This window comes from Apis florea, unplaced genomic scaffold (genome assembly GCF_048593485.1).
Source record: "Apis florea isolate Af1SG1 unplaced genomic scaffold, ASM4859348v1 contig_2293_pilon, whole genome shotgun sequence".
Taxonomy (NCBI): Eukaryota; Metazoa; Arthropoda; class Insecta; order Hymenoptera; family Apidae; genus Apis; species Apis florea.
The window spans coordinates 2709409-2718683 of record NW_028256554.1 but is presented as its reverse complement, the minus strand read 5'-3'; the positions used below and the strand labels follow the sequence as shown (position 1 = coordinate 2718683).

The following is a 9275-nucleotide window of genomic DNA, read 5'->3' as shown; positions in this document are numbered from 1 at the left end:
CGATGATTCGATACGTCTAACCTCGAATTCCCTGTCCGGGAATGAGAACCGTTTTTATCAACCTCGATGCGAGGAAATTTGTGGCCGAATCGTGGCGTTACGTAATCGCGTTCGTTATCAGAGCAGAGAAATGGAAAAATACAAGAGAATCTGTATTTCGTCGATTCTCGTCACGGTGTCTAGTGTGCTCTGGAGGGCATTTGTCGAAACTAACGTTTGCGTCGAATCGATCGGGGAAGTGTCATCGATCAATACCAACGTCAAGGGAAAGTTATTATTGATTTATTGATTCATTATCTCTGGTTGATACGAAGAAACGAGAGGGAAGACGTTTGTCAACAATTAGAAATCATTGTCACTCGTGAGAGCTTGTTTACACTGTTATGTATACACATTCTTCTCGTCACATCTTATCAAGTATTATTATTGCGCACAAACTTCGCATCCCTTTCTCCCAGTTCGATTCTCGTCCAGAATCGAGAAGGAGACTCGTGCTCGAACGAGTGAACAAGTAAAAATGGGTCGTGATAAATTCGAGTTCGCCATAGATCGTGGCGGCACGTTTACCGACGTGTACGCTAGGTGTCCAGGCGGGAAAATTCGAGTGATGAAACTGCTCTCCGTGGATCCTGCCAACTACGAGGACGCGCCGCGCGAAGGTATTCGCAGGATTCTCGAACAGGTATTTATATTTGTCGAGATTGTTGGTTCGATCGACGATAATGTAAGAAATTTGCAGGAGACTGGGAGGAAAATGGAAGGAGAGATAGACGGGTCGTTAATATCGTGGATTCGAATGGGCACGACCGTCGCCACGAACGCTCTTTTGGAAAGGAAAGGCGCGAGAATGGCGCTGTTGATTAACGAAGGATTCAAAGATCTTCTTTTTATCGGGAATCAAGCACGCCCCGATATATTCGACTTGGTTCGTAACATAATCTTAATTATTGTAATCGACACGTTACAATGATTAAATTGAGAAAGATGGTTCTTCTTTCGTTTCTTCAGCAAATAGTCACTCCAGAAGTATTGTACGAGAAGGTAGTGGAAGTTAAGTGCAGAGTGATACCCGCGTCGGCTGGAAAGTGTCAGTTGGATAACAAGAAGTGGCGCAGAGTGAAGGGATCTACGGGAGAGGATCTGTTTGTCACTCGAGAACTGGACGAGGAAAAGTTGAAATTAGATCTGGAGGAATTGAGAAGATCGGGAATCGAGAGTTTAGCCGTTGTCCTCGCGCACAGTTACACGTTCGTCACCATCACATATATATATATATGCGTACCAATTACGATCTGCAACTGTTACCGCGTTTTATTCGTCATTCGTATTTTATTATTCGTTCATCTTAGATACGGCGAGCACGAGATACGAGTAGGGGAATTGGCGAAACTCGTCGGTTTCCCCCAAGTTTCGCTTTCGCACGAGATTATGCCCATGGCGAGAATAGTTCCTAGGGGATTCACCGCCTGTGCCGATGCGTATTTGACCCCGCACATCAAACGATACTTACGGGTATTATTTTCTTAAATATTATTACTCGTACAATTATTTGGAGAAATAAGAATTTTCTAAATAAATGTTTCGATCAAATTTTTAGGGATTCTCTTCCGGTTTCAAAGATGAATTGAAAGATGTGAACGTGCTGTTCATGCAAAGCGACGGTGGATTGACTCCGATGAATTCGTGAGTGCCCGATTCGATCGAATCGCCGAGGAAATCGGTCGACGATTTTTAATCACGCGCGTTCCTCTTTCGTTCAGATTCAATGGGTCTCGAGCGATTCTTTCCGGCCCGGCGGGCGGAGTGGTCGGTTACGCGATGACCACTTACAGCAAAGAGACCGATTTGCCCGTGATTGGATTCGACATGGGTGGCACTTCTACCGATGTCAGTCGTTTCGGTGGTAGTTACGAGCATGTATACGAGAGCACAACTGCGGGTGTCACGATCCAAGCTGCGCAGGTATTCCACTAATATTTTATACTCGAATAAATTTCGATATTCGTATCTTTGTGTGAAAAACGATTATTATGTGAAAAATTATCGGTATTGGCTCGATACAGTAGGATGTTGTAAGAGAACGATTGAAACAAAAATTCGGTTGATTGAAGTTGGACGTGAACACAGTTGCGGCAGGAGGCGGATCGATGCTTTTCTTCAGGTCGGGCCTGTTCGAGGTCGGGCCCGAGAGCGCCGGGGCACATCCTGGCCCAGCTTGTTACAAGAAGAACGGTCCTCTGGCTGTCACCGACGCGAACCTCGCTCTCGGACGATTGCTGCCCGAGTATTTCCCGAAAATATTTGGCCCGAACGAGAACGAGCCGTTGGACAAGTCTCGAACGATGCAAGCTTTTCAAATTCTCACGAATCAAGTACGAAATGTATTCGTTTATTTGTTTTTTTTTTTTTTATTAAGAAATCATTGGAACGAATCACAAATAGTTTATGGAAACGTCTGATTTTATAGATAAACGAATTTCTAGCGAAAGAGGGGCACGGTGCGAAGATGAGCATTGAGGAAGTGGCGATGGGATTCGTAAGAGTTGCTAACGAAACTATGTGTCGACCGATACGAGCTCTCACTCAGGTATCGATCGATTAAACGTTATGTCATACAAATTTATGAATAATTCACTTTCAGAAAGATTTATATATATATATATGTTATTTTTTTTATATCAGGCGAAAGGTTACGATACGTCTCGCCACGTTTTGGCGTGTTTCGGGGGCGCGGGAGGGCAACACGCGTGTGCCATCGCGCGTTCTCTAGGAATGGGAACTGTATTCGTCCACAAATATGCCGGAATTTTGTCAGCCTATGGGATGGCATTGGCTGACGTCGTGGAAGAGGCTCAAGAACCTAGCGCAGAGGTTTACGAACAGGGTATTTGTATTTTTTAACAATACGATCAAAATGTTATATCGATTAGAAAAAGTGTATTTATCATTATTATATTATTCTTTTATTCGAAGAGTCGTTCGCGCGTTTGGACGAACGATTGGACGCCTTGGAGAGGAAAGTTCGTGTAAAGTTGGCCGCTCAAGGATTCCCCGAATCTCACATAAAAACGGAACCTTTCCTACATTTGCGTTATCAAGGGACAGACTGCGCTCTCATGTGTACCCCTCAAACACAAGATACCAAACACAAGGGCACGAAACACGGAGATTTTCTCAGCACGTTTTTGGAAAGGTAGAATTCATAACGACAATATCGAAATACGAAAAAAAGAAAAAAATATAAATCTTAATGAAACGCAATTAAATTCAAGATATGAAACGGAGTTCGGTTTCACGATGCCCAATCGAAAGATCCTAGTAAACGACGTGAGAATAAGGGGTACAGGGAAAACGGATATCGAGGAGGATCCAGTTTTGCCTTCCTCCAACGAGCCGCCAAAACTTGAAAAGGCAAGAACGTTGCACGCAATACGATCCATCGAAACATTAAACAAAACCTCGATCTCTTTTCTAACAAAACTAGACTACCATGGTCTATTTCGAGAACGGCTACCAGGAGACCAAAGTGTACCAATTGCGCTCCCTGTCGCCCAATCAAGCGATTCACGGACCGGCGATCATAATGGACAGCCTGAGCACTCTTCTGATCGAGCCCGATTGCAGCGCGTCGATCACGCCTAGCGGCGACGTGAAGATAACGATCGGGAGCCAAGGATCGAGAGCCGAGGTCACCACCGAATTGGACGCCATTCAGTTGAGCATCTTCTCGCATCGTTTCATGAGCATCGCCGAACAAATGGGCAGGTAGATCGATAGGAGTAACAACTAGCGGCTAACAAGAGTCGAACGGGTTTAATACATCTGAAACTTGAAGGATCCTTCAGCGTACCGCCATCTCGACGAATATCAAGGAGCGGCTGGATTTCTCTTGCGCGGTTTTCGGACCGGACGGCGGCCTCGTTTCCAACGCCCCTCACATACCCGTGCACCTGGGCGCCATGCAGGAGACAGTCCAATACCAGATGAAGGCGTTCAACGGTGAATTCGAGAGGGGGGACGTGATTCTCGCGAATCATCCCCTGGCAGGGGGATCCCATCTTCCCGACCTTACCGTCATCACTCCTGTCTTTTACAAGTATTTCTTCTCCGATTATTAGAATCTTATCATCACAGCGATTTGGTATTCGATTGTCTCGCGCGATTTTGAGCAGGGACGTTGAGAAGCCGGTGTTCTTCGTGGCCAGCAGGGGCCACCACGCCGATATCGGAGGAATCACGCCTGGTTCTATGCCCCCGCACTCCACTTCTTTGCTTCAGGTAATTGATTAATTGGAAATTTTATTATCAATTGATAATTAGACGAAATTTTCTTTCGTGCAGGAAGGAGCGACTTTTAAAAGTTTTCTGTTGGTGCACAAAGGGGTATTCAGAGAGAGAGAGTTAACGGAAGCGTTGATGGAGCCGGGAAAAATTGCGGGAAGTTCCGGAACCAGGAATCTGTCCGACAATCTGAGCGATCTCAAGGCTCAGATCGCAGCCAATCACAAAGTAATTGTTCGCTCGATCTCGATATATTTTTCTTATTCTTTTATATATGTCTTTTGAGAAATTATTACTACTTCGTCAGGGATCACTGTTGGTCAACGAATTGATCGACATATACGGCCTCGACGTGGTGCAAGCTTACATGGGTCACATTCAACGGAACGCCGAAGTTGCTGTGAGAGACATGTTAAAATCTGTCGGGAAAAGGCTTCTCGAGCAAAGCGGGAACACCGTGGCAACTGCGATCGATCATCTGGACGATGGTAGCCCTATTCAATTTCTTTTGAACATCGACGTGGACAAGGGTGAAGCTGTCTGCGATTTCTCGTAAGTTCTTTTTTTTTCCATATTGTTATACCGACTTTATTTAAAAAAAAAAAAAATTATCGAAACTTTAGCGGCACAGGTTACGAAGTGTGGGGCAATTGTAACGCACCCAGAGCTATCACTCTTTCCGCGTTAATTTATTGCTTGAGATGCATAGTGGGTAGAGACGTTCCTTTGAATCAGGTAACCATCATCCTCTTTCCTTGTTTTCATTATATTCGTTGAATCGACGACAATTTCGCGACGATTAAAATTTCTTACCCTCTGCCAGGGTTGTCTGAAGCCCGTAAAGGTAATAATTCCGAAAGGATCGCTTCTGGATCCTTCGGAGGAGGCAGCAGTGGTCGGTGGCAACGTTCTCACGTCGCAACGCGTGGTCGACGTGGTTCTGCGAGCTTTCGGTGCTTGTGCAGCGTCGCAAGGCTGCATGAACAACGTGACACTCGGCACCGAAGAGTGGGGCTACTACGAAACTGTCGCCGGGGGCAGTGGAGCCGTAAGAGGATTCCACATTCCTTCTCTTCGCGTTCCTTCGAGTCGCGATTATTTTTAACTCGACTTACGATTATTCGTAAAGGGCCCAACCTGGGACGGCAGAGGAGGAGTGCACACTCACATGACGAACACGAGAATCACCGACCCAGAGATACTCGAACTTCGTTACCCGGTTATTCTTAATAAGTTTTCTCTTCGAGCCGGGAGCGGAGGAGCCGGCGCTCATCGAGGAGGCGATGGCGTTGTCCGTGAAACGACGTTCAGGTAATTTTAAAATTATCGAATTATTAAATTTTTCTCTTTCTCTACAGAGAGTGATTTCCCTTCTCACAGAGCGCCTATGACGTTGTCCGTGTTAACGGAAAGAAGGGTGAATAGCCCGCCGGGATTGGCTGGAGGAGGGTCGGGTCGAAAAGGAAGGAACACGTTGGTAAAAGCGGATGGTAGAAGGATCAATCTTGGCCCGAAAACTGCGGTACCTGTTTATCCAGGGGTAAGAAAGCCTTTTAGCGTTTCGTCGTGCGAATGAAATGACGACTCGCACGAAAATTTGGTTGTAAAACAAAAGAGAAAGAAACGAACCGCGCGCGTCAATTTAAGGGAAAACGAGCGACGAATCTATTCTACCATTTTATACGTCGCGTCGTAAAAGATTTTATCGCGCGCCAACTGTGATCGCAACTCCTTTCTTCTCGACTCTCTGCTTTCAACTCTCCTCTCTTTTCTTCTTGAAACAACAGTTTCAAGACAAAATTTTCCCCGATATTACTCGCGATATTGATCGAAGAAACGAGATTGTATTACATTTTTCGAAAAGCAATCGGCCACGAACAAACTATGGAATACGAATCGTTCCCAACTCTAGTCTTCTCGAAACTTGTCTCGATTCCTCTCTCATTATTCACGCTCGTAACATCGAATCCTGCGTTTCCAACTTTATTTTTCGCGCAACAAATGCTGGTCGATACTCTGCATCGTAATATTTTTCCAACGCAGGACACGTTTATACTGGAGACGCCCGGAGGCGGTGGCTACGGTCCCCCAGGCGAGAAAGCGGCATCGGCCCGGGAAAAACCTCGAGGATTCGTGGAACGTGGAAGCGTGTTCGAATACAGAAAAGCTCAAGAATCTGTGTAACTGCGTGTACATAACGATACGTATCGCGTACGTCGCTCAAGGAGAATAATTACGGTTGTATAACGCGCATAATATCCTTATCATTGTAATTGTATCGATCAGGAGACAATAAATGCCAAAAGCATAATCTATACTCGACAACAAGCGTCCACCTCGCTCGATCGACGATAACAACCAAGGAGGAGGGACGATCCTTAAGAGGGTAATTCCAAGCGTTCAATTTATCCCTGTGAACGATTATCATTCGCAAGTTTTATAATAAATCGAGGAGAGAAATCAAATTTACCAATACCCTGTCGGGCATCGATTTTGCCTGGCCGGCCGAGTAGCGCGCGATGGACTCACCGTTCCATTTCCGCTCGCAGTAATTGCCCACCGAAATATCGCGGCCTCTGTCCAGCTCGAAACTTCCGATTGCACTTCCATTTGCCCGAAACCGTTTCTTAGAAACCATCCCTTCCATCCAATATTCATGCATTTCCACCTCGAATTTCATTTTCGCTATATATCTCTTACCTGTATATATACGCGGTGGAGAAGAAAAATAGCACGGATCGCATAGAGAGAATCGTTCGATTCCTATCACGGAATCGAGTCCCTCGTTCACGCGCATCGAACAGTGGCGGAGGTCTTATTTCGAAGACGTTTTGCCAAGGTAAGAAGAAGCTTCTTTGTGCTTCTCCTCTTTTCATCGCGAACTAGTAGTAGTCCACACTACAGTGTCGCATTAAAATGCAATAGGGCGCGTGTTAAGCTCCCTGTTCACAATTAGCGAGGTTTTGAACGAGGCTGATCCTGGAAACTTTACACGATGAATGAAGGAGAAACTCTTTCAACACGAGGGATAACAAGGAGACGTTGATTGAAAGAGAGATATTTTTTCCCCCTTCTCCTCTTCTTCCCCGAATGATTTTAATCTCCGTGGAAGGAAATCAACGCCTCTGCCATCGATACAGCGCGTTACGAAACGTCGAAAGCGAGTGTACGAGGGAAAAGAGGAAGAAAAGTTGGAAGATAGTTGGAAGTTGAAAGTTTGTGCCTTTGCCAAACTTGCACATCCCTCGATATCCGTCGATACGCGCCTCTGCCTTGAAGTAGCACAGCCGATTTTTCCAAAAGATCCTGCTTTTCGTAAGAAAACTTGGCGATACTTTTTTTCTTCTTCGAAGAAAACATCTCTTTCTAGGAGGGAAAGTCCTCGATACGAACGTCCTCGAGACGCCAGTCAATTTGCCGGACAGACTTCTCGATTCGATCTAAAATGCCAGCAATTGTTCCGGAATATTGGCGAGATTTGGACTTTAAAAGTGCGTGTAAATCGTATCTACGCGATAAATTCTCGACCGTTTGTCAAATAATTCTCCTATAAAAGCCGGTTGGTTTTGTAGGAAACGGCGAATCGAATAATTCGAATCAACGGTTCGTATTAAAAAAAAATGAGGATACTCTCGATATTTCTCTTCTACTTCGCGCTCTTCTCTCGCTTGCTGCCGAGCACCGAGTGCAAGGAACAATCGATTCAAGATGGAGATTCTGAATACCCGAATTTAGAAAATTCGCGGGTCGAGCAATCGCACGGGGAGAAGGGGGATCTGTGCCCTCCAACCAGGCATTTAACAAAGTTGCGCCATTTCTTCTTCGGAAAAACTTGTGACAGGTGGGTTGCTGCGACAATGTGGTCCAATTACCTTGATTATTCTTTCGTTTCGTTGCATTTGGAAGAAATTTCCGCTCGCGAGAAGGGCGCCGTAACGAGCCCTAGATAGACGGTAGAAAAGAGTTCGTTTAAACTTTGCCGAGAAATTAACGGAAAAAAAAAAAAAAAAATCGTGTCGAAGAGTCAGAAGAGTCGAGGAACGAAGAATAAAAACACGACGTCCAACGACGACAAGTTTCCTTTGACTTTGTTGGCGGAAAATGCCGGAATCGGGCAACTTTCCTTCGCGAAAATTGAATCGAAGATGGGCGAGTGAAGAGAAAGCAGCGAGGCATTCGCGAATCCGGATCCCCCAGGCAAGCTTTCAATCTGAACGGCAAACTTAACCTCGATCCGCGTGCGTTCAACTTTTTTCTTTTGTTTTCCAGCCGAGATGATCGACAACGCTCGCGGGACCGACAAACCGATGAAACTTTCCAAGGCGAAGAACAAGGACGGGAGGAGAAGAATCGACTCGGTGATAATCGACGCGGTTCTTCCTCCTCGTTGAAATTTTCGAACTCCTTGATGCCATTTAAAAATGGATCCTTCATGATGAATACCTATCCTGGTTACCCTGGTATCGTCAAGATTATCAGTCTTTTGGTCGACATGTTCAAACCGAAACGGAAACCCGAAATCGAGAATCAATAAAATTTCGAATCGGAAAAAAAAAAAAAAAAAAAAACGATGTTTCGAAAACAAATCGAAGACGCTTTATCGCCTTTGCTGCTTACCTCGGGAATTGTATCTCACACGATTGAAAAATAAATACGAAAACGATGGTTATAATCGAGTTTACTTCCCTTCGAACACGTACGCGAACGTGGAGGACAAGACATTGGAGATAGAAATCGAGAAGGATTGTCAGAGTGATGGTGGTGTTATCAAGAGAGAGAGGAAATAAGTCGAGGAGGAGCTCGAAGGAGGAAGGTTTTCGCCAGGAAAGGACAAACAAAGGAGGAAGAGAGAGTTGGCCGTTCATCTTTGGAGAGAAATTTTTCATCTTCATCGCGAAACGAAGAGTAATATAAACTTTAGGCGTAGCATTTCGAACGTAACAGGTGTTGCGCCGTAAATTCGCTCTCGTCCACGTGTATCAGGATTAATGAGC

The 9275-nt window shown here is 45.3% G+C and overlaps 1 protein-coding gene and 1 pseudogene across 3 annotated transcripts; both read left to right on the top strand.

Annotated features, from left to right (window-relative positions):
* Positions 1–198: 198 nt before the first annotated feature.
* LOC100863372 (5-oxoprolinase) lies at positions 199–6603 on the top strand. Of its 2 annotated transcripts, none has more exons than XR_015290797.1 (21): positions 199–682; positions 740–925; positions 1009–1247; positions 1350–1512; positions 1598–1683; positions 1761–1962; positions 2112–2372; positions 2468–2587; positions 2683–2884; positions 2974–3193; positions 3273–3411; positions 3485–3765; positions 3836–4096; positions 4173–4278; positions 4342–4509; positions 4589–4833; positions 4905–5016; positions 5105–5329; positions 5411–5592; positions 5640–5821; positions 6325–6603. XR_015290797.1 is itself a non-coding variant. In XM_012487833.3 (21 exons), the coding sequence occupies exons 1-21, from the start codon at positions 518–520 to the stop codon at positions 6463–6465; spliced, it is 3864 nt and encodes a 1287-aa protein (XP_012343287.2). In that variant the 5' UTR covers positions 199–517; the 3' UTR covers positions 6466–6603. The 2 variants fall into 2 exon arrangements, 1 of the variants encoding a protein (XP_012343287.2); XM_012487833.3 differs by having other exon boundaries at positions 5662–5821.
* A 1165-nt stretch (positions 6604–7768) lies between these two features.
* On the top strand, positions 7769–8815 carry LOC147658239 (uncharacterized; annotated as a pseudogene). The gene is made up of 3 exons (XR_015290896.1): positions 7769–8220; positions 8266–8478; positions 8551–8815. The product of XR_015290896.1 is annotated as an uncharacterized LOC147658239 (transcript).
* The last annotated feature ends 460 nt before the right edge of the window (positions 8816–9275 follow it).